The sequence below is a fragment of the Hippoglossus hippoglossus genome, chromosome 19 (genome assembly GCF_009819705.1).
Source record: "Hippoglossus hippoglossus isolate fHipHip1 chromosome 19, fHipHip1.pri, whole genome shotgun sequence".
NCBI lineage: Eukaryota > Metazoa > Chordata > Actinopteri > Pleuronectiformes > Pleuronectidae > Hippoglossus > Hippoglossus hippoglossus.
The window spans coordinates 292741-317500 of NC_047169.1; the positions used below are offsets into that span (position 1 = coordinate 292741).

The 24760-nt window shown below is 42.0% G+C and overlaps 2 protein-coding genes across 3 annotated transcripts in view; one reads left to right on the top strand and one right to left on the bottom strand.

Moving 5' to 3' along the window:
* Positions 1 to 175: 175 nt before the first annotated feature.
* Positions 176 to 22403, bottom strand: LOC117752488 (cGMP-dependent protein kinase 1-like). 2 transcript variants are annotated; one of them, XM_034569825.1, is made up of 19 exons: positions 22053 to 22403; positions 21499 to 21903; positions 19528 to 19694; positions 15289 to 15402; positions 11963 to 12068; positions 11803 to 11866; positions 11601 to 11678; positions 11423 to 11517; positions 10737 to 10802; positions 9848 to 9922; positions 5414 to 5510; positions 4122 to 4261; positions 3578 to 3667; positions 3078 to 3219; positions 2707 to 2870; positions 2503 to 2625; positions 2351 to 2413; positions 2194 to 2260; positions 176 to 1941 (listed from the first exon to the last, which is right to left on the bottom strand). In XM_034569825.1, exons 2-19 carry the CDS (start codon positions 21816 to 21818, stop codon positions 1843 to 1845), a joined length of 2070 nt encoding a protein of 689 aa, XP_034425716.1. In that variant the 5' UTR covers positions 21819 to 21903; positions 22053 to 22403; the 3' UTR covers positions 176 to 1842. The 2 variants fall into 2 exon arrangements, with proteins under 2 accessions (XP_034425716.1, XP_034425717.1); XM_034569826.1 differs by lacking the exons at positions 9848 to 9922; positions 10737 to 10802; positions 11423 to 11517; ... (5 more) ...; positions 21499 to 21903; positions 22053 to 22403 and adding an exon at positions 5618 to 6899 and having other exon boundaries at positions 182 to 1941.
* Positions 22404 to 24027: 1624 nt separating this feature from the next.
* Positions 24028 to 24760, top strand: part of a1cf (apobec1 complementation factor) — a 12633-nt gene continuing 11900 nt past the window's right edge. The window contains 1 exon segment of the mRNA XM_034570447.1: positions 24028 to 24146. The gene's annotated coding sequence lies outside the window, so the exon portion shown is untranslated.

Genomic DNA, 24760 nt, shown 5'->3' on the forward strand with positions numbered 1-24760 from the left:
TTCAGATTCAGTGAATCACGTTGAACAAACCAAACAAAATGTAATTGTTGGATTTTTAACGTGTATGAATATAACTGATGATGATAAAGTCTTCATGTTCTGTTACTGCAGCACAGAGATGATAAACTGACATTCACCTTCAAACTGTAAGAAAAATAGAAAAGCAGTTTTTATTCATAGCTTTTATTTTTATTTGAAAACAGATCCAAGTGATATTGCAAAAAGTATTTTTTTGTTTTGTTTTTAACAGTCAGGTCCATAAAGCTTTTTTGAACTGAGACAGTTTCCACAGCTACCATGGCAGGCATCGTATAAATAATGATATTAATAATAATCTACAACATAAAATACTCCAATATATACAAATATATCATAAACACTAAATATAATCGCAGAATAAATTTTTTATCCCAAATCCCGTGTTTCAAGTTGACCAGACTTGTTGGATGAAACCTCGTAATGACACGAGTTTATTTGACAAATGAGATAAAACGTGTTGATCTGTATTTGTTTTGTTCGCTGGGATCTCAGACCCAGAAACGAGGCCACGGTCCCTCACTGGCTTCCAGAGGAGTTTTGTGTGATTATGAATAGATATATTTCCTACGTCTTCTTATTACGTATTCAACAGATGAGATACAAGTTTTTCAGACTTCAGAGATGTTGGGGGAAACATTCGACTGTCCAGTCTAAGCTAAGCTAGGCTAACTACCGTCTGACTCCAGCTGTGGAACCAACAAACACAAATTAGAGATTTTCCTTAAATGTTGACAGATTCTTTCTAAAGCCGGACATCGCCCGGTGCGTTGATGTTGCGTGTCTGACTCTACATCGCCCTCTGGAGGTAAAAACGGAACACGTGGTTATTGTCATGCAGAGCTCACACAAATCACATCACTGAGGGTTTCACAAAAATATCACAGCACGATCAGACTGCGAATAAAAAGGCTTCGTACCAACGTGAAACAACGAGCAGCTTTTACAAAAGGCCACAAAATATCCTCGTATGATTTTATACTTCTGTGGAAGCAGCACAAACTGATCACATCATCAGTCGTAGATAATCACGTCGACTTCAACTCTTCAAATGAAAGATTCTAATGAAGTTTTCTTTCTTTATTTGACAAACTGGTTCTTCTGTGTAACCTGTGTTGATTAACTGAGAAGTCATGCGGCTGAAAATTAGATGAATTAAAAAAACTGTTTAGTTATTTAAAAAAAAGAAAAGGCCAATGTTTGCTGGTTCCAACTTCTTCAGATGTTTAAGACTTTGTCTTTGTTGTACACGACAGTAAAGTGAATAGTTCTGTGTTTTCATATTGTTGTTTTGATGAATCATGATGTTTAAAGATTTTTAAAATCCCACAACTGAAATGAGAAGTGAAGGCATCATAGTGACCTTGAGCTCGTCCTTCAGTCTCAGTTCACTTTCCCTCCTTCGCCCCGACCGCTCAACTCCCGCTCCAAGGACAGGAAGTCGACCCTAAGAGGGGTCAAGGGTCAGCCAGTGATGAGAGGACACTTGACAGGAGCAGAGGTTTCCTGCTGGCTGCAGTGTCTGTGTTGCCCTCAAGGGGGAGCTGAAGGGAGTTTGGTCTTACTTGTTTTTAAACCATGTTAACTTCTGTTGCCAAAGTTATTTTGACCCACTTGTGAGAAATGATAGTGCTCAACTAATTTGGGGACACGATGTGCTGACAAAACATCGAGGGTTTGATTCCCAAAGGGTCCAGCCATGCTCAGACATCCCAGGTTCTTCAGGTGGAGACACGCAGTATAACTTGTTTTATTCAGTTTGGTGAGAAGTCGTCTTCTTTATCTTCATGGAGCTTCAGGTTTACTTTAAAAGTCATAGTCCCATCCAGTGTTGTCGTCTGGTGGCGGCTCGTCCGTGTCTTCAGGGAAACTGTCGAAGTGACTGGTGTCAGTTGGAGAAGAAACCTGGACAGAAGAACATCAGATGTTCTGCATCTTAAACTTCATTCTTAGCTTCAGCTTCATTATTGTTATGAGAAAACTGATGATAAAGGGATGATTGGAGTAAAAGATGCAACAAATGGACCCAGGCAGAATAAAACTGGGTTCACAGTTAGCGCCATGAAACACAAGGATGTAAACATATAAACAGTGAGTGCATCTTTTCTCCATTATTTATATCAGGCAAATTAAACATAGATTTCTTCTTCTACTCACGTCAGGTGTGATGGGCGGAGTCAGGGTTCCTTTCTTTAGACCCTCCCAGTTAAAACCTTCAAACCACCTGAAAACACAAACACAGCTTCACTATAGTTCACTATTACTGATGTTACTGTCTCCAAAGGTATGTGGACGTCTCTGTCAACTCACTCACTTGTGCTTCTGAATGTCTTTGACTCTGTTTTTCAGGTTTCCGAGTCTCTCTGACGGATTATCTCTGTCGACACAAGCAGCTGAAGTTCAAAGGTTTATTCTGGAGATTTATACAAGCTGAATTTACACACTCTGACACACAGCGCCCCCTACCTGCAGAGCTTCTTTATGAGGCTGGCGGCATTCTTGGTGACCTTCTTGGGGAACTCGATCATGTCGATGCCTCTCAGAATGATGTTGTATGTTTTCATTGGGTCTGGGCCTGAGAACGGGGGACTGGAGACACAATGGGACACTGTGAGATTGTGACATTACCAGAGCTACGATTTACTGACCCCTACAGGTGTGTGTCCTCACCTGCCGGTCAGCAGCTCGAACATCAGGATGCCCAGAGACCAGTAGTCTGCAGAGACGTCGTGGCCTTTGTTGAGGATGATCTCTGGAGCGACGTACTCCGGCGTCCCGCAAAACGTCCACGTCTTTTTACAGAAACCGATCTTCTTGGCAAAACCAAAGTCGACCTGGAAATGACAGAGCAGATCAAAAACGCTAAAAAGTAATTTCTTACCTCTGGTCTGAGTTTTACTTTGCTTTGTAAAAAGAATGAAAAATAAAATCTGGAGGTTTCCCCTTGACTCTGTGGGTTAGTGTTAACCTCTCGTGTGTGTGTGTGTGTGTGTGTGTGTGTGTGTGTGTGTGTGTGTGTGTGTGTGTGTGTGTGTGTGTACCAGCTTGGCGTATCCTCGACTATCCAGGATGAGGTTCTCAGGCTTCAGGTCTCTGTATATGATCCCTTTGGCGTGCAGGTAGGCGAAGGCTTCGACGACACAGGCCGTGTAGAACCTGGTGGTCGAGTCTTCAAACGAGCCCCTGAGTGAAGAGGGACCAACATTATTAAAGTTTGTTAAAGATTTAATATCATTTAAGATTAAGTAACAATATTAAATTAAATGAATTAACATTATTCAAATTTTTTAAGATTATTTAAGTTTATGGTCAAAATGTGAAGAAATTCTCAAAAGACAGATCTGAGATATCACGCTCAAGAGTTACTTTGACCTTTGACCTTTGAGTTCATATTTGTGCCAAATATGAAGAAATTCACTCAAGACGTTCATGAGATTTTTTGTTCACAAGAATGAGACGTACAGCCAACCTGAAAACATAACACCTCCGACCACTAGGTGTCGCTGGTACAATGAGTAACAGTGGAACAAAGTGAGACTACCTGTCTCTCAGGATGGTCCACAGCTCTCCTCCCAGACAAGCCTCCAGCAGCATGTACAGATATTTACTGTCTTTAAACGTCCGATACAACCTGAACACAACCCAGACATCATATATTATATTATATATATTCATATATTCAATTATATTATGTATTTAAGGTTAATTATGAAACTTCTGCCTTTTAGATGTTTTCAGGACCACGCTTAAAAATCTCATCAAAAAAATATAAACTTAATTTTCAGGAGTTTGTTTTCCTGTTCTGAAAAAGGTTGATTCAAAGGTTTTTATTTTGAAAGCCAAGAGTCTTTCTTTTATTTTGAAAACTACAGCAACACAAACATTAACGTCTAAAGTGAAGTGAAAATTACTTTTTAATATAAATATAATTTTAATTTCTAAAATAAACTTCAATTTATTTTTTATCTTAGAAGTCTTCATGACCATGGAACATTTGATCACATGACACCATCATCTGATGAAGACTACGGTGTGAAGACAGTAAGGAGACGTTGATAAAGATAACGATGAAGAAGAAGAGTGACCTGACGATGAAGTCGGAGTGAGCCTCCGTCATGATGTATTTCTCAGAGCGGATGTGTTCTTGTTGTCTCGTGTCCACGATGTGTCGTTTCTTCAGGATCTTCATGGCGAACGTCTTTGCTTCCTCGTTCTTCAGCTGCACCTGAAAAAAAACACACTTTACTCAATCATCTGATCAAACACGTCGACTCTGACTGGTCAGAATGAAACCTCTTTATAATACACAAAAATACACAAAAACTTCTATTTAAGGATCTGATGTAACTACATTTAACACATGAAACTTTATTTTGACTTTTGACATTATGGAGATGCATCATGTGACTGTGTCAGTTCAAATTATAAAACACACACACACACACTCACACACAAATGACACAATCCTCTATTTGTGGATGTTCTTCATGTTACGTTATATGAGCTCTAACTCTGACATGTCATAGGCCACACCCTTCTCGTGTGTGTGACTGTGTGTGTACTGTATGTGTGTGAGTGTGTGTGTGTCTGTTCACTAGTGGCTGGAGGATTTTTTGAAATAAAGTATAAAATGTTTATACTCTCAATATCAATGTAATCTGATTACCTGAGTTCCATTACTGCCTGAGTAAAGTAACTGAGCAGCTGCTGTTGAGTCACGTTTTTATTTGTTAACGTCAGATTGTCGTGTTCGACCTGTCGATGTTTGACTGAAACCAGTTTTAACCACGTGACGAAGTGACTGATGGAAAAAGAGAAGTCGGTGTAATGTTCGGGGTCAGAGCGACAGTCTGGAGGTCAGAGGTCGTTTTTTTCCTTGGTGCCGAGTTTCACGCTGACCGAGCGACTAAAAATACTTCCAGGGGGATGATGGGAAACCCTGAGCGGGGATTCCTTCCTGTTTTTCGGCAAACCCTCCGCAGGGCTTCCCCTTCGACCTTCAACACTGTCAGACTCCGCCTCCTGCGGCACAGAACCCCGCCCCCACAGGGGCAGTGCACCACAGGCCACACCCTCCAGTCATGTATCCATCCACCGTCAAATAAATCAAATAACTACACACCGACGAGAACACACACACACACACACACACACACACACACACACACACACACACTGAACTGGTCTGAATATAAATCTGGCTTCAAAATGGTCCTAAAACCTATTTAAACTGGTTCCAGTTCATTTAAATCTGTTCACACTGAACTGAAACTGGTTTCAAATTAATGTGGAAATTATTTCAAATGAATGTTCAACTGGTTTCAAACTGAAACCACGACAACCAGGTGTGCTGTGGTTGAATCTGATGTCCTCGTACCAGCTCCACGCGTCCGAAGCCTCCGACTCCCAGCGTGTCGATGATGTTGAAGTCGTTCAGCTTCAGACTGGAGAAGAAGACATTCTCCGCCTCGTATCTGAAAATAAAAACACAGGAATGACTTCATGAGAAACAACGTTATGACGAGCAACTGAGCGAGAAGCGGTTCCGACTCGTCCAACGTGTTTACACTCGCGGCCGTACCTGCAGCATTTGACCACGCGGAAGAAGGGGAACTTCTTGGAGGTTTGGATGGAGAAGGAGGTGATGGAGGAGGTCGGAGGGGCAGGGAGGCTGGAGAGTCGCTCTCTCTGCCGCCTCACCAGGACGGGAAGCAACTCCCTCATGTCCAAACTTTAATCTGAACGTTCAGGAGACGATCCGATGAACTTCGTGTCTTCTCTAAACTCGTCTAACGCTTCACCAAAGAACTTGTAGAAAAAAATTCTAAACATGAAACTTCTTCAGGAATGTAGTCTATTGTAAATATTGTAAAATCTTTTGAGTCGTTGATTTTTCAGGGACACATCAATCACTTGCTTAAAGACAGCAGAAAAGTGCAAAGAAACATTTGGAGATTAAATCCAAACGAGTCCGATCCTCACGAGAAAGTTCGGCACAGCGTCCGAAGGAGAGCCGTCTCAAAGGAAGAGTTCCAGTTCACATGATGAGGGCGGTGCGCGGCTCTGCTCTGCTCGTACCAGCGGTGCAGTGAAGTTTCCAGATCCTCTTTGTGCATTAAGGTTAAAACCCGGCTGCAGGACGTCGTCAGAATCCAGAAGAGACGAAACCCAGACAGGGAGTCGCAGCTTGTTCCAGGACACAAACTTTTATTTTACCTCCGAAAACCAAATTCTATTTCTACACCAAAACTGAAACTACGACGAAGAAAGACTCGAAAACATTCGTCCTTTTTGCCAAAACTCAGTCCACGTCTGGTTGGAGCGAGTCCTGGTGTGAAGTCAACCTGAGAAGACGAGGACGCCGCTGGTATTTTTAGCACATGGAAACATTGCTGAGAGGTTCACACAGTAAACGCAGCTCTGCCATCAAATAGACTGAAAGACAGAAGGAGGACAAACTGTCCCCAGTTCACAACCAGACGTCTCAACTTCAGAGGTCAGCAGGACGTTCAGGACGTTCCCCTGGTTCCTCTGCATCTGTTCAACATCAACTGGACTCATGAGTTTGATCATCTGTTCAGTTTTAGATGAAATGTCTCCATTCCAAAGTATTTTTATTAATACAGATTTATTTATTATTTATGTCAAAACAAAGTGAGAGTCCTTCACAAACAAGACGGGAAGTTCTCAAAGATGTAAAGCTGAAGATTTGTAAACATTCATTCATCGTCTTCATAACATGAAGTAAAAAAAACCTCCGGTTCTGTGTCCAGGTTCGAAGATGTTCTTGATCCCATGTTTACACAGCTGATTTACAAACAATAATATGTTAGATGTTGTGTTCACGACTTTAGAATCGAATATTATGCGTCTGTCGTCTAAACAAGTCAAAAAGGCTCACAAGGCAAAAGTGTGAATTCACTTTTATGAAAACGTTTTTGCTTTAATTTTGACATATTTACGCTTGTCGTGCATTTGTTTGTTTTTTGTTTATTTGTTGGTTGTTTTTTAACATAATTTGTACAAATAAATTTGTGTCTTTTAAAGTTTTGGGGTGAGCTAAACTTTTCTGTGGATCATCTTCACCTCCGGTGTCTGATGTTAAAAACAATCCTGTCACATGATCGTGATCTCAACCAGCAAACATCCGAAAACAGGGACAGGACTATTTCCTGGAATCAGACCTCAGCAGAAACAGTAGCCGCTGCCGTCGGTTGGCGAGAACGACTCATAAACAGCTAAATATAGTTTGTGATAGTGAGGAAGACATTGACTGGAGTGCAAATCTTCAGACCTTCACCCTGCCCAAGTGTCGCTGAGCAAAACACTCCCACATGAAGGGCATGATGGGAAATATCACTGGTGTAGAGGAAACTTTATTTTACACAATTTATATTTTTCATAAATAAAACTTTTCTCAGTGTTGAGATTAAAAAACATTTTCTTTAAAAAAAACTGATATGATGAAAAAAGAAAAAAGTGTGTGTGTGTGTGTGTGTGTGTGTGTGTGTGTGTGTGTGTGTGTGTGTGTGTGTGTGTGTGTGTGTGTGTGTGTGTGTGTGTGTGTGGAGTACTGTGGAGTACTGCAGTACTGTAGAGTACTGTGGAGTACTGTAGTACTGTGGAGTACTGCAGTACTGTAGAGTACTGTAGAGTACTGTGGAGTACTGCAGTACTGTAGAGTACTGTGGAGTACTGCAGTACTGTAGAGTACTGTGGAGTACTGTAGTACTGTGGAGTACTGTGGAGTACTGCAGTACTGTATAGTACTGTGGAGTACTGTGGAGTACTGCAGTACTGTAGAGTACTGTAGAGTACTGTGGAGTACTGTGGAGTACTGCAGTACTGTATAGTACTGTGGAGTACTGTGGAGTACTGTGGAGTACTGCAGTACTGTAGAGTACTGTAGAGTACTGTGGAGTACTGTAGTACTGTGGAGTACTGTGGAGTACTGTGGACTACTGCAGTACTGTAGAGTACTGTAGAGTACTGTAGTACTGTGGAGTACTGCAGTACTGTAGTACTGTGGAGTACTGTAGTACTGTGGAGTACTGTGGAGTACTGTAGAGTACTGTGGAGTACTGCAGTACTGTAGAGTACTGTGGAGTACTGTAGTACTGTGGAGTACTGTGGTACTGTAGAGTACTGTGGAGTACTGCAGTACTGTAGAGTACTGTGGAGTACTGTGGAGTACTGTAGTACTGTGGAGTACTGTAGTACTGTGGAGTACTGTGGTACTGTAGAGTACTGTGGAGTACTGTGGAGTACTGTGGAGTACTGCAGAGTACTGTGGAGTACTGTGGAGTACTGTGGAGTACTGTGGTACTGTAGAGTACTGTGGAGTACTGTAGTACTGTGGACTACTGTGGAGTACTGTGGAGTACTGTGGAGTACTGCAGTACTGTAGAGTACTGTGGAGTACTGTAGTACTGTGGAGTACTGCAGTACTGTAGTACTGTGGAGTACTGTAGTACTGTGGAGTACTGTGGAGTACTGTAGAGTACTGTGGAGTACTGTAGTACTGTGGAGTACTGCAGTACTGTAGTACTGTGGAGTACTGTAGTACTGTGGAGTACTGTGGAGTACTGTAGAGTACTGTGGAGTACTGCAGTACTGTAGAGTACTGTGGAGTACTGTAGTACTGTGGAGTACTGCGCCTGAAGGTGCTGATGCTGCTGGTGATACATCATGATGTTACCATGGCAACCAAATGAAGCTTCATTAATTTCCTCCATTCAAACAGAAAGACTACCACCCCCCCCACCTGATAACACCCCCCCGTCAGACGCCGTCTACAAACCAATCAGAGTCAGGTACAGGTAGACTCCGCCCACGTAGGTGATGACGACAGGACGTACGTTTGTCAAACTAAACTCTTTAGATTAAATTACAACGTGAAACCAGAACTAACAGATCAAAGGAAACAACAAAGACACGAAGCTTCAGACTCAGAGAGAAAACGACTCAGAAACCAAACGATCGGAAGAACCTGAGGTTGAGAGGTTAAAGGTTAAAGGTCAAATCTCACAGGTTTTTACTGATGAAATTCACTGAGAAATAAAAAGTATTCATACAGTAATGTTTGTGTGATCAGGTTTGTAAATTTATAAATGAAGTTGAATGTGTAAAACTAATATTCTTTCCCCTGTTAACTGAGGAACTGAGTATTTGTACTTCTGAGGTATTTGTACTTCTGAGGGACTCAGACAGAAACATGAGAATGTGAGTGAAGTTCAGCTGAAAGTGTTGATTTAATCTGAGCAGATTATTATTATTATAAAGCAGGACGGAGACGTCTCAGTAACGACTGCGTCCTTCAGCCTGACCCACAACGCTGGTATTATTAGATCATCTTATGTAAGCAGCACTGAGTTTCCAGTTACACACACACACACACACACACACACACACACACACACACACACACACTGACATGTGACAAACATAACAACACTTCCGCTAAAATGAACAGATGCTTTTGTGAATCTTTTTGTGTATTTTGTTTTAAAAGCTGAACAAAAATGTTATATTCATTATTAATAACATAAATCATAACAAAGATTTTCATATTAAGACGATCATCAAACATCAGAGCAGCAGGAACTGAACAATAATAAAACATCTGTGATGAAAGTGATGAAACAACAATAAAACTGATTCTGACGGAAACAAAATCTGTGTCGTTAAATGAATTTACATGAGTTCAGTTTAATGCAAGAAAAGATTTGATGTTAATGTTCAGAGTAAAAGTATTTTAACTCAGTGTGTGTGTGTGTGTGTGTGTGTGTGTGTGTGTGTGTGTTAAACCTACTTCGCTTTAGCTTCAGCGTCCTCGTAACCTTTACTTGAGACATCGTCTAATCCACCAATCAGATGCTTGAACGAGCTGAGGCAGAGGAAACAGCCAATCACGAAATTATACAGTAAGAATTTATATAAAATTATACATACATTTACACACACTACATAAACTGAATAAACTACATACATTTACACACACTACATAAAGTACATAAACTACATACATACAACAGAAGTATTATATGAACCGTGAGAGTAGAAGAGTGGTGAGAGTGTAGTTTGTCTGAGAACCAGCAGAGGGCATCGCGCAGCTTTAAATAGACCAGCAGGAGTTTTAAAGAAACATTTTATTTTTATTTAATTAATTAAAACAGGAAGTAGCGTTCATCTGACATTTACATGAGACTGTTTCGTTATAATTAATAAAAAACTAAAATAATAATAACTAACAAACTTCAGTTGAATGAAATGTTGAATTGTTTCTATTTGATTTTACTTTAAACTTCTTCTTGTCTCAACTGCAGATCATCAACCTTCAGAGGAGGAGATGTGTTATGGATTATAGATTCATACGTCTTCACTCCATCTAGCTGCAGCTACTTAGGCCCTGAGGAGCTGCCTCCTCCTGGTCCCTATGTTTGAGATGTTCGAGGTGGAGCAGCAGCTCTGGTTTCTGCTGAAATGCGTCCAGGTCATTTCACTCTGGTGCTTCCGTCCAATCAGCAATGATCCTGGTCATAGCAGGAACCTTTTCCAATAGAAGTTCATGTTGTTGTGCTTTGTGATTTGTTGTGATTCCTCACAGCTTAGTTATAATGTCCTCGTGTTGATGGGGAACGAATGTCTGAATTATTTATATGATGAATTATTCATGTAAATGTGAAAAGTGGATTTCTTACTCTCTGTCGATGACCAGGCAGGTGACGGTGTCGGCAGCGATGACGTTGGCTGTTCTCACGTCCTCCCTGTGGACACACAAATGTCCTTTTTACTAAACACTTTTTCATTTTCTTTTTGTTGCATTGAATATGCATTAAATATGTATTATATAATAAATATAATTTATCATGATTATATTACAAAACTGTATTTCACAAACTGTCCTCTCTTCATAAAACTTTTCTGATCTATAAAAGTCCCCAGATTTACACGAAACAATTCTTTAAAATACATTTTATAAAGTATTTTCACTTTAAAATAATTTACTCACTTTCTTAAGACACATTTTAAAAAGTTGCTTTGAAGAAACAGTCGACATTTTCTCACTTTGTAAAAAAATTTCGACACTTTCTCAAAACATTCATTCATTCAAATGTAGTTTCTTCATTCTGTGAAATGATCTTTAATTTAAAACATGTGATGTTTTCAAAAACATTATCAAAATGTCGTCACACAAACTGAACCTGGATTGTTGACACACGTCTGACACACAACAGACAGTCAAAAGGAAACACACAGACACACACACACACACACACACACACACACGCACACACACACACACACACACACACTGAGGAAAAGCAATAACATTGTAGTGACCTCTACTGTCCTCTAGCGCCACCATTAGGTCACACTCTCTCACCCCTGCAGCGCTCTCTCTCCAAACCAGTCTCCCCTGACGAGCTCTCGGAGGTGAACTGGCTCCTGATTGGCTGAGTTCTCCTCGGTCACGTTCACCTGGTGAGTGTGATCAACATGTCAGCAGGCGACCAGGAGAGTCAGCTGATCAATACAATCATCAATGAAGAACCAATCATTACCTTTCCCTTGCTGATGATGAAGAAGGTGTCGCCGCGGGCGCCCTGTCTGATGATGAACTCGCCGTCTTCATAGTGTGTCTGAACACACACACACACACACACACACACACACACACACACAGTCAGGAAGTCATGACAACTAACAACATGTGTTCTACAGGTGATAAACACTTTCGTCATGGAGACGCAGTCCAGGTCTCACCTCCTCCATGACGTCCGCCAATTTACGGAGAGTTTCCTCTGGAAGTACCTGGAAGGTTGGAACGCTGCAAAGAGACAAAGAGACAAAGAGACAGAGGACATGGAGACATGGAGACAGAGGGACAACCCGTGTTGGATCCTGTTGGATGATGTTGGATCACCTGTTCAGTAAGTCCATGTACTCTGCGTGTTTGATGAGTCCAGTTCTCATCATGATCGTCTGGAAACACTGACGGTCGATGGCCCAGAGCTTCACGTGTGTCAGAGCTGAGAAACACATGTTTTTACAGTGTAGAGTTTAAACATCGTGAATTGACACGGAGCTGAAAACAACCTGTGATTAATAAATGATGTGTGTGTGTGTGTGTGTGTTTGTTTGTGTGTGTGTGTGTACTTGTACTGCATACACCCACAGAGTGAGGACATGCCAATGAGTGTCCTCACTAACATACAAGTACAAGAATATGTGTGTCTCTGTGTGTGCATACAGCGAGCAGGTGTTGTCATGGCAACAGTACAAGCATCTGTGCGTTCACATGTTATTAAAGCAGCGACCAGTGGTTGCTAGGTAACATGAAGCGCAGGAGCAAGAGAAAATCCTTCAGTGTAAAATAACGTGTTTGTACTTCTTGGCATAATGAAGCTCCTTACCCTGTACAACCCGGTACTTCACAGTACTTCACAGTACTGCACAGTACTGCACACAACTACACAGTACTACACAGTACTACACAGAACTACACAACTACACAGTACTACACAGAACTACACAGTACTACACAGTACTGCACAGTACTGCACACAACTACACAGTACTACACAGTACTACACAACTACACAGTACTACACAGTACTACACAGTACTACACAGAACTACACAACTACACAGTACTACACAGAACTACACAGTACTACACAACACTACACAGTTCATTTTATTAGTATATTTATATATCTATTCTAAGTCGGTTTGTTTGATGTTGTTGTGTGATTGTGTGTTTTTATGCACCAAGAGAAGTGGTACCTCTGATTTCGTTGTCGTCGTAGCTTACAATGACAATAAATGGATTGTGATTCAGATTCTGATCGGTGTCCTGCTGTCAGTTGCTATGGAGACACCAAGTGTCTGTGTTACCACGGAAACAACAGGAGACACTCAGCAGCTATGAGGAGCTGAGAGGTGCTGAGGTGAGTGTGGAATTCATGTGGATGAATGTAAATGTAGAACCTGAGCGCTAAAGGTCAAAGGTCAAGCAGAAATGGAAGCAGCAGGTGATTTGGTCATAATCATAATCACACACAGACACACACAGTGTTTTATTTTGCTTCCACTGAAACGTCCTTTGTAATGTGATCTATGATCAAAGTTTAAAGTAAAATAGAAAAGAATCATTTAAACATTTCAATCATTGGAAGTTTGTCCTGACTCAGCCTCAAAGTTTTTATTATGATTAGTATCATTATTTTTATTGTTATCATTAATATCTATATCATTATATTTATTGTTCAGTTCTTTGAATTTGTGACAATTTCTGCTGCTAACAGTGACACTACTTTCACAACTTCTACTATCTGATAACTGCAACTCCTAACTACTACCACAGCTGCTAACACTGATGCTACCACAGCTGCTAACACAGCTGCTACCACAGCTGCTAACACTGATGCTAACACTGATGCTACCACAGCTGCTAACACTGATGCTACCACAGCTGCTACCACAGCTGCTAACACTGATGCTACCACAGCTGCTAACACTGATGCTAACACTGATGCTACCACAGCTGCTAACACTGATGCTACCACAGCTGCTAACACTGATGCTACCACAGCTGCTAACACTGATGCTACCACAGCTGCTAACACTGATGCTACCACAGCTGCTAACACTGATGCTACCACAGCTGCTAACACTGATGCTAACACAGCTGCTAACACTGATGCTAACACTGATGCTACCACAGCTGCTAACACTGATGCTACCACAGCTGCTAACACTGATGCTAACACAGCTGCTAACACTGATGCTAACACTGATGCTACCACAGCTGCTAACACTGATGATAACTCTGCCACCTCTAACACGACTGCTATCAATAGTTTGACATGTAATGTATTCAAGTTTAAAAAGTAGATATGTGTCAACTTTCTTTCAGTCCACTCCCTCAGTGTGTTAGCATGCTACACTGGCTAACTGTTGCTAAACGTCCACTGTGAGCTGCTGATTTCTAGACCTGCTCTGCTTCATCACTCTGTTCAGCTCCTCCCTTTTTAAACCGGCTCGACACCTTCAACCTGTAAAAACAGCTGATTTTATGATTTCAAACCAAACCTTGAATTTCCCCTTTTTTAAGAAACAGCTTCAGCTGTGATGTCGCAGCAGCAGTGTTTTGTGATGACGAGTTTGAATTGTTCGCATGCAGCCGTGGAGCAGACACTGAGCGCTCTGCGTTAACGTGAACACGCAGAGAATATAGCAGATAAACTGCAGCTGTTAATGTGAAGATAACGAGCAAAGCTTCAGTAAACGAAACAAATCCCCTTGAACCCAGCGCTGTTGCCAAGAGACACCGATGCCAAAACTTGGCTCATTGGTTGGACTGGATGGTGTTGCCTGGCAACCACTGCTTAACAAGCACTCTACCAGGAAACCCAGACAAAAGTTGGAGTTACACAAATACGTGCACACACACACACAGTCGGAGTTGTGGTTGATGTTTTATGGGTTCTGACTGCAGCCTCGTTCCTCCCACTCTTCCCACAGACTGGTTTCGTCTCTTCTCCTAAAATCAAATCAGTTTCCTGCGGCCGTGTGGACGTCAAACAGTTAATGAAGCTGCAGTTTTTACTGAAGGAAAATGTCAGCGAAGGTAAAACCAGCTGCTGCTTTAGAGCCAATTATGTGGAAAGTTTTTATCTAAAGACGCTGAGGCCCAACTCTTGGGTTGAAAACATCTGAGGTTTAGATGTCGATGGCTGACGGCAGCAGGTTGGTATGAGCTCCAATAATAACTCATGGTTCTTAACCTTTAGGTTCCAGTAGGAGACGGTTCAGCCTCTGGGGGGGGAATACCACTTTATTAAATGAGAATTCAATTCAATTCAATTTTATTTAGATCGCGCCAAATCATTATATACATGATCTCAAGGCTCTTTACATTGAAGGTCAAGACCTTAAGTTTATTATAGAGAAACGAACAGTTCCCACAACGAGCAGCGCTTTGTGACTGTGGAGGAAACCTCCAGACTCAATGTGGGGGGGGGGCAGCCTCCACCGGTTTCAAGGACATAAAAACCTTCTCTTATTAAACTCAGATAAAACAGACGTTCTAATACTTACACACCTCAGAGACACATTATCTAATGGCGCACACACACACACACACACACACACACACACACACACACACACACACACACACACACACACACACACACACACACACACACACACACACACACACACACACACTCTCGGTGTACTCACTCCGGACAGTAGCCGTGCGGGTGCAGTTGTAGAGGATGGCGAGTTCTCCAAACACTTTTCCTGGCCCCATTGTGCACAACTTCATCTCCTCTTTAGTCACCTCCACCTTCCCCTCTGGACGAGAGACATTCACACACAGTGGGACAGAGACAGAGACAGAGACAGAGAGAGAGAGAGGCATGAATAAGAAAGAAAATGAAGTATTTCTTATCAACAAAAAAAACCACGAGTTAAACAACATGGTGTCCACCAGCATGGAAGACACTGTCCAGGTGCATGATGGGAAGTGTTTTGGACTAAAAGTCAGGACGTCTCCACCTCAGTTGCTCAGGTTCTGACCTTTTAAATCTCTTGTGATTCGCCAAAGTCTCTGAGAATAAAATATGAAATGACCCAGGAGGAGACAGCACCAGAGGTCAGAGCACCAGAGGTCAGAGGTCATCGTTACAGTTAAACTGAATGTGTGAAAGAAAATAAACTCAAAATCCTCCTGAACATCACATTCGGATCAGCAGGAACATCACTTGAGGGGCAGATGCTGGGACGGGGACCAACCAGAGGACAGCGGAGAGGACGCCCCCTACAGGACGGAGCAGTACAGCATGCAGCGTGTTGCATGAGTCCAGATAAAACAATGTTAGTGTGAACTGTCAGATCATTTTCATCCAAACCTGAGTAACAGTGTAAATTTGATTTGAGGTGTAGAAGCTTTAAATCGGATCAGTTCTGCTGCTTCACGCTGTTATTCATGAATCTGATTAATGTGTGTGTGTGTCTGTGTGTGTCTGTGTGTGCGTGTAAATGGGAATTGAGGGATTTTACATATCAAAGACTGTTTTCTTTATTGTGTTTTATCCTGGATTTAAATATTGAAATATAAAAGTCATGTGGTCGTCTTCAGCCCTGAGCAGCGTCTGAAGGTTGTATCTTTCAGGAAAACACTGTGAAGCCTGAGAGGCAGAACCCAGGGTTTAAAAACCTCAGAGTTAATATGTTTTATATATATATACAGAAATATGCTAATATATATATATATATATATACATACATATCAACTAACTTACATACTGTAGATATTTACATACACACACACGTACACACACACACACACACACACACACACACACTCACACACACACACACACACACACACACAAACAGCCCATTGAATAAAGTCTGGTCCTCACAAAGGTATAAATACACTTTTCATCCTCCTGTGTTTCATAGGTTCACATCCTCTTCTTCTTCTTCTGAGTCCAAACTTACAGACGGTGAAAACATTTTAATGCCAAATATGGTCATCCAACAGGTTGCCATGCCAACCACATCCACCAGAGAGCTGTGTGTGTGTGTGTGTGTGTGTGTGTGTGTGTGTGTGTGTGTGTGTGTGTCTGTGTGTGTGTCTGTGGTTTTTGGTTCAGATCCAGGTTCAGACTCAGGTTCAGGTTCAGGTTCAGACCCAGGTTCAGGTTCAGACTCAGGTTCAGACCCAGGTTCAGACCCAGGTTCAGACTCAGGTTCAGACTCAGACCCAGACTCAGACCCAGGTTCAGACTCAGGTTCAGACCCAGGTTCAGACTCAGACCCAGACTCAGACCCAGGTTCAGACTCAGGTTCAGACCCAGGTTCAGACTCAGGTTCAGACCCAGGTTCAGACTCAGACCCAGACTCAGACCCAGGTTCAGACTCAGGTTCAGACCCAGGTTCAGACTCAGGTTCAGACCTAGGTTCAGACTCAGGTTCAGACTCAGGTTCAGACCCAGGTTCAGACTCAGGTTCAGACTCAGGTTCAGACCCAGGTTCAGACTCAGGTTCAGGTTCAGGTTCAGGTTCAGACTCAGGTTCAGACTCAGGTTCAGACCCAGGTTCAGACCCAGGTTCAGACCCAGGTTCAGACTCAGGTTCAGACCCAGGTTCAGACCCAGGTTCAGACCCAGGTTCAGACTCAGGTTCAGACCCAGGTTCAGACTCAGGTTCAGACCCAGGTTCAGACTCAGGTTCAGACCCAGGTTCAGACTCAGGTTCAGACTCAGGTTCAGGTTCAGACCCAGGTTCAGACCCAGGTTCAGACTCAGGTTCAGACCCAGGTTCAGACCCAGGTTCACTGCTGCAGGTGGAGGTGGTGGTGTTTGAAGCTTCTCCCTCCACAGTGGAGCTGGCAGGAAGAGACACTGAATTGTGTTAATTAGTGGAGACAGATGTTCAGGAAATGGAATGTAATGAGTGAATTAACACACAACAACATATTTACTATTTTTTATTTCTGGAACCTTAATGTAAGTAAAATAAATAAAATATGTGACAAAACAGTGAACAATATTTGATATCTCCCTAAACGTCTCAGGAGGTTTTCAGAGGAGCTCGTGTTCAGGCATCAAACTGTGTGTGTTATAAATATGATGCTCGTTAATTCTGTGGAGGAACAAACAGATGCAGCAGTTTTGTCTCATTATGTAAGACACACACACACACACACACACACACACACACACACACACACACACACACACACACACACACACACACACACACACACACACACACACACACACACAATCAATCTATCTTCCTCATAGTCTGTTTTTAGGGATCACTTCCTCTTCCTGTAATAGAAGTCAATATATTTAGCCGCCATCTGCGCCCCTCCCCACTTCCAACACACACACACACACACACACACACACACACACACACACACACACACACACGTTGATCGAATCATCCAATCATGAATTAGCTGTCTTTCTCTCCTCATTTCCTCTGACAGTTTAAACACACTCCGCTTCTTCTTCTTCTTCTTCTTCTTCTTCTTCTTCTTCTTCTTCTTCTTCTTCTTCTTCTCTTGTTTCTGTCGATCAACATCGCAGCGTTGTCACGACATCTGAGTCATCACACTGATGATCGTGTGTATTACAGTAATTAGTTCATAAACTCAGGTCTGAAGCTCACTCGCCCACTAGAGACACTGACATGTTGTAATATCTATTTTAGCACTGACCCACTTACCCCCCGCTCTCTCTCTCACACACACACACACACACACACACACACACACACACACACACACACACACACACACACACACACACACACACACACACACACACACACACACACACACACACACACACACAATTATCAGTTGAACAAACACTGTGTGTCCATCAGTGTTTTCTGCATAAACCAGACTCTTTTCAAAAATCACACATTTGAGCGTTTAGCCGAGGTGTGATCCGCCAGCGTCTTTCTTACATGTGGAAATGTCATCGGTTGCTTCACACGCTAACTCCCACGGACAGAGGAGCGGCCATCTGGACCATTGTGAGTCCAGAACCACTGAGACAAAGATTCTCAAAACCTCCTGAAAGATGCAGACGGTCTGATGGGCCGACCTGAGGTGACCTCAGTTAAACACGTTTAACACGTTTAACACATCAACATGTTTAACATGTGAAGTTCTTCAGTCTTTATATTAGAAACAACTTGTTTTCAAAAGTTCACATATTTATTTCTTAACAAAACTCAAAGAAGCAGGTTGAACCAGGAAACAAGCTTCAGGCGTTCTAACCCAACGCAGCGTCACCAGTCGCTCTTGTTCCTGGACGACGAGCAGCAGCTGAGGAGCTGCGTCCTAAAGGTCGGACCGAGCTCCAGGAAACTTCCTGTTTCAGCTCCAATAAACTTGAAGGTGCTGCTCAGTAAAAAGAAAAAACGCTTCAGTGTCCAGTTCACTGAGCTGCATCTTTTTTCAACAACCTTAATAGAAACAAAGAATCCACGTCTCAACTCGCTGAATGAACAGTTACAGGTCGACTGTTTCCTGTTGAAGCCTCAAAGAAACGTTTTACAACCAAAACAATGATTTTAGTTTAATAAAGATCCTTCAAAGTAAAAGTCTAACAGGCCTCAAGATCCACACTCTTTAAAACAAAAAAATCTCATGTTCAAAGTCATAAAACATGACAACAAAAAAATAAGTTCCAGTCAAAAAAACCATAAAACATAATTAACATTAAAAACCAGAAAAGTCAAAAGCAACACTAAATGGAAGAAATCCTGATGAAGATCAAAGCCTCAACATGAAAACCTTCAGAACAACAAAATTAGGTTTAAAAATATGAGCCAAAAAAATTATGGAAAATAAAACTGTAACTATGGAAACAAAAGTCAACAACGACGAGAGTCAGTGTTAAAAAATCAAGTTGAAGTTAAAACCTTTGAGAAAAGTCGTCTTCTCACCTTCCATGACGAAGACGAGTGAACCCACGTCGCCCTCTTTGATGATGCACGCGTCTTTCCCATAATCCACCGGGTACATGCAGTCCACGATCTCCTGGATCTGAGACAGCTCCAGGTTCTTCATGAAGTCGTTGTCCAAGATGGCGTCTTTGATCAGCTCCTTTGATCTACCACAGGAGAGGGGCGGGGTTATCATCCTGAACTGTCACTCAACTCACTCTTACTGTCCTGTGCTGCCATTGGCTGAGCACCATGAACAATACTGGAGCCTGATTAGCTGCAGTGTTACCGTGATGATGACAATATCAACGACAATAATTAGTTAGTGTGTTTGTTAGTCAGTCAGTTAGTTAGTTAGTTAGTTAGTTAGTTAGTTAGTTAGTTAGTTAGTCAGTTAGTTAGTTAGTTAGTTAGTTAGTTAGTGTGTTAAGTGGAGCTCTGACTGTGTCGCCCCACTGAACTGAAACAAACCTAAACGATGGATATTACCCATGATCCTCTGCTTCCTGAACCAGAAGAGCTGTGGCTGTAACAAATCCACCAAACTCTGTTTAGAATTCTGGATATTTTCTATTTATTTAAGTTTCCTGCTGAATATTGGAAATAAACTCTGGTTTTTAATGACGTCACGAGTATAAGATGATAAGAACCAGCCGATCATGCAGAGGAGAGTTCAGCCTCAGTGGAGGGATACGCTCCAGAGTGTGACGCAGTTATTCATTAGTTGTATTCTGCAGGTTTCCACTGTCTTTTTATAGGAAAAGCTTTTAGACGTGTGAGACGTGTCAGCGTCAGTAAAATCTGACTAGAAACATCAACCAGTAAACGATCAAACGACTGAGAGGAAACAAACGTCTGTACAGTGGAAACCATCAGGCTCAGTGACAGAACCTTTCAAAATAAAAGCCCTGTGTCAGCAGCAGATGTGTGACAGCTGAGTTTCAGCCCATCATTAACTTGTCTGATGTGACGAGCTGAAAATGTGTGTGTGTGTGTGTGTCTGTAGACACACACACACACACACACACACACTCACACACACACACACACACACACACACACACACACACACACACACACAAAGAAAGACAGAGAGAAACACAGGCAAAGCTGCAGGATGCTGACAGTGAGAAGATGTGGGAGTGCTGTCAACTGCCTGTGTGTGTGTGTGTGTGTGTGTGTGTGTGTGTGTGTGTGTGTGTGTGGGTGGGGGGACCACACAGATAACCAGAAGAGCTGTGGCTGTAACAAATCCAACAAACTCTGTTTAGAATTCTTGATATTTTCAAAGTTTCCTGCTGAATATTGGAAATAAACTCTGATTTTTTATTTATATATATATATGAGAAATATATAACAAATATAAAAAATATATATATATAAAATTATATACAAATTTGTATTCCTAATCTGTCCAGGTAAATAACACCTGTAACCACTGGGATGCTGCTTCCATCGCCACCGTGTAAACTGACCAATGATCTGATCCGTTCCACTGACACTTTCGAGTCTCACTGAAACCAGAACCTGTTCTTCCTGCAGGATCTTTTTATCATCTGTATAAACTGGAACACATGTTTCGTATAATGTTTGAAATCTCTCTTCCACCAAAACTGCTCTATTGCCACAATCTCCCACACCTGTCCAGGTAGGTTAACACCGGAGATCAAAGACGAGTGTTTAGAACAAAGCTTCATCCTGAACTGTCATTAAATCAGTATTGGTATTTCAGTACCTCCAGTAGATGGCAGTAATGCACCTGGACATTGGTTGCCACCTGCCAATGAACCAAGCAAAGAAGAAGGAGGAGGAGGAGGAGGAGGAGGAGGAGGAGGAGGAAGAGGAGGAGGAGGAGAAGAAGAAGAAGAAGAAGAAGAAGAAGAAGAAGAAGAAGAAGAAATCCTTTGGTTCATGTTGTAAATGTCACCTCATGTTCACAGCACAAACACACGTGTCATGAGGTGGACTTACTCAGGACTCTTGGGGTAGAATGGCAGGGTGACGTGGCTGAGGGCGCTGATGTCACAGGCCGTGGGCTCGGCGGAGATGGCCTGCCTCTTGCTGCGGTGCTGGTCCGGCTGCAGGACCAGGCTCTGCTGCTGGGCCTGGACCTGCTGCGCGGTGGCCGGCCGGATCACCGACCGGTACTTGTCCAGCTCATTCTGCAGTCGCTGGATCAGCTCGTCCTTCTGATCCAGCTCCAGCTCCAGCTCGTCGATCAGGGCATCTCGCTGCCGCAGCTCCTCGATCTTCTCCTGGAGGGCATACTGCAGGTCCCGCAGGGTGCCCATCAGTCCTGTGGGGGGCCCTGAAGAGTTCTCAGGACTGCTTCAGACTTGTTATGGTTCCTAGGACGCCCAGACTATGAGATTCCCTGTCGGGTTGCAAAAAGAACTAAACTTGTGGATTTCCTTTGATTATCTTAGGTTCTGTTGGCTCCAAAGAGTTCTTCTGGGGTTTCCTCAAGGATCGATACCAGTCCTCTTCCTTCTGCAACTCCTTGAAACACTTTGGTTTCTGCCTGGGTCCCTCCAGGATCTTGTTTATTTTCGAGAGTTCTACAGGTTTCTCTAAAGTTCCTCTGGGATTCTTCAAAGCTTCTCAAGGTTCTTCTTGTGTTCCTCAGAATCTTCAGGTACCATAGAGTCTCTCTGAGGTTCGTCAGATTCTTTAGTTTCCTCCAGATTCTGAGGGAGGTTAAAGGCTCCTTCAGTTTATTTACTTAAGAAATTACCATCATTTCTTCAAAGGTCCAAAATCTTCTTCTGTGGTTTTTTGTCTTGACTCTTCTTCAGATGTTTGAGGCTTCATATCTGTAGAGTCATCAGAGTGTCTGGTCTCAGTCGAAGGAAAACAAATGAGATTTGAGATGAAAAAACTCCACCTGGAAAGAAAGAAAGAACAAGAGACCAAATAAAAGATAAGATAAGATAATTAATCCTCCAGCTCCTTTAAATGTAATTTGGACTTGAGACAAAGTGGATGAAGAACACTTCCAGCTCCACCTGCAGGGTTCCTCTGCTCCAGGAAACACGATCTAACACGAAGAGAAGAAGAACAGACAGAATCATGTGGAAGAAAACGGAGAGAAAGTGAAACTTTAAATCTCCGAGACGCTTCAAGCTCCGACAACTGCTGCAGGAAAAAACGTGACTTTAGTCCTGACAGAGAGGAAGAGGAGGAGAGGAGGAAGAGAGAGAGGAAGAAGTGGAGGAGAAGAACGAAGCAGGATCCAGTCTCACTTCGGTTTGAAGCTGCAGAGAGATGTTCCGTCACATGAGGAAGAGTCCGAAAACTGAGGAAGAGGAGGAGGAAGAGAAATGAAGAGGAGGATGATCATGAAGAGGAGGAGGAAGAGGAGGATGATCATGAAGAGGAGGAAGAGGAGGATGATCATGAAGAGGAGGAAGAGGAGGATGATCATGAAGAGGAGGAGGAAGAGGAGGATGATCATGAAGAGGGTGGACGAAAGTTGTTTCGCCTACCCCCCCCCCCCTCTTCTTCCTCCTCATAACAAACATACATTTTTTTTAAGTTTTATTTGTTCACTCATGGAACAATAGAACTTTATTGTTTACGTGATTCTTGATGATGTGATGATGCAATCAGTCAATCAGTCAATCAGTCAATCAGTCAATCAGTCAATCTTTGTATGTCACCTACAGGTTCGTGTTTCCACTGAGAAGCACACACAGAGTCCTTCTGTCCTGTGACGCCCCCTGTCTGCTGGTCACTGTCACTACACTTCACTTCTCAGGAAAAGCAGCAGTGAAATATTTTGCTGTTTTTCATATAAAACCTCATGTTACATATGAACATGAACTGAAAACACGTGTTTATATGAAAACGATACTATATATTCTTTATTTAATATCAGAAAGCTGATGGGGGGGGTGAATAATGAGCTAACAGTTAATTATATCATGACGGAGCAGTGAGATTCAGAAATATATATATAGTATGTTTATATATATATATATATATTGTTATAGGAAACATGACTACTATATATAGCAGTCATGTTTCCTATAACAATAAAATTGCCCAGATTCAATTAAAACTGAAAACCTTCTCTATATGTCCATTGATCAAATTAAAAAATATTAAATGTGAGTCATTTACTTTGACGACACATCAGCACCGACAAAATGTATTTCTATTTTCAGTGATTTACAGACGCTCCGGGAAAAGAAATAAAAAGATTTAAATTTTGTATCTCATATTCTCTGCAGCGACTTGTAAACATCTGCTGTGTGTGTGTGTGTGTGTGTGTGTGTGTGTGTGTGTGTGTGTGTGTGTGTGTGTGTGTGTGTGTGTGTGTTAGCAGGTGAAGAGAATTTGCAGAGCGCTCTGATACAGATAGTGACGGTCGGTCAAAGGCCTCCTGACACCAAACACACACACACAGTGTATTTGCATGTGTGTGTCCACAGATAGCAGCAAGTTAAACATTAACGTCGGCTCATAAAGCTAACACCAAGACAGTGAACCTTTGGAGTTTGATATGATGTGATCACACACACACACACACACAGGCCCATGATGACACGTGAACACACACTCAGTGTTCACAATGACACAGCTCTGATCGGAGGGAGGTGATCTCTGAACGTGCTCAGGTGAGTTTTTCTTTTCACCAAATGAAATCAAGTTATTAAATGTGAATTTAAAGACAGAGAGAAGGAGAGAGAGCATGTAAAGTACGTGTCGTTCGACCACTCTTCTTCACTGGTGTGTGAAGAACAGGCAGAACAAACAGGCTGATTAATGGAGAGTGTGTGTGTGAAGTCAGTTGTCGCTCGACCATCGTTGGTGTTTCCTCAGACAAAAGGACAGAGAGAGAGAGTGAAGGTCTCTTTACCCACAATATGGATGGTTATTTTACTGCAGCATCACATTAAAAACTGATCTATTCATAACATCGAGCAGAAATATGATCCAAAATAAAAGTGAAATATCGATCTGATCAAAGATCATTTATCAAACCAGTGTAAACTAGTTGTCAGCTAAATACACTTGATATAACCTGAACTAATTCAAGAACATTTACAGTTTCATTTGTGTTGGTTCCATTTAGGTGAAAATAAAAAAGAATAATAATATAATAAAATACATTTGAAGGTTTTTATTCACCCTCACCTCAATTTGAATAATTTAAAATCCAAACAGAAAATCAACATGAAATATAAATATGTTGTCTTTATTCATTTATTATTCACTAATTGACTCTTAG

What these genes read in the sequence shown, in the direction of transcription:
- LOC117752488 (XM_034569825.1), bottom strand. Translation starts at nt 21,818, where the DNA reads ATGGGCACCCTGCGGGACCTGCAGTATGCCCTCCAGGAGAAGATCGAG. An exon ending in TACATGGACTTACTGAACAG is followed by an intron (nt 11,867 to 11,962) that starts GTGATCCAACAT and finishes GTCTCTTTGCAG; the next exon opens with CGTTCCAACCTTCCAGGTAC. An exon ending in GGAGAGAGAGCGCTGCAGGG is followed by an intron (nt 10,803 to 11,422) that starts GTGAGAGAGTGT and finishes GTGTGTCCACAG; the next exon opens with GGAGGACGTGAGAACAGCCA.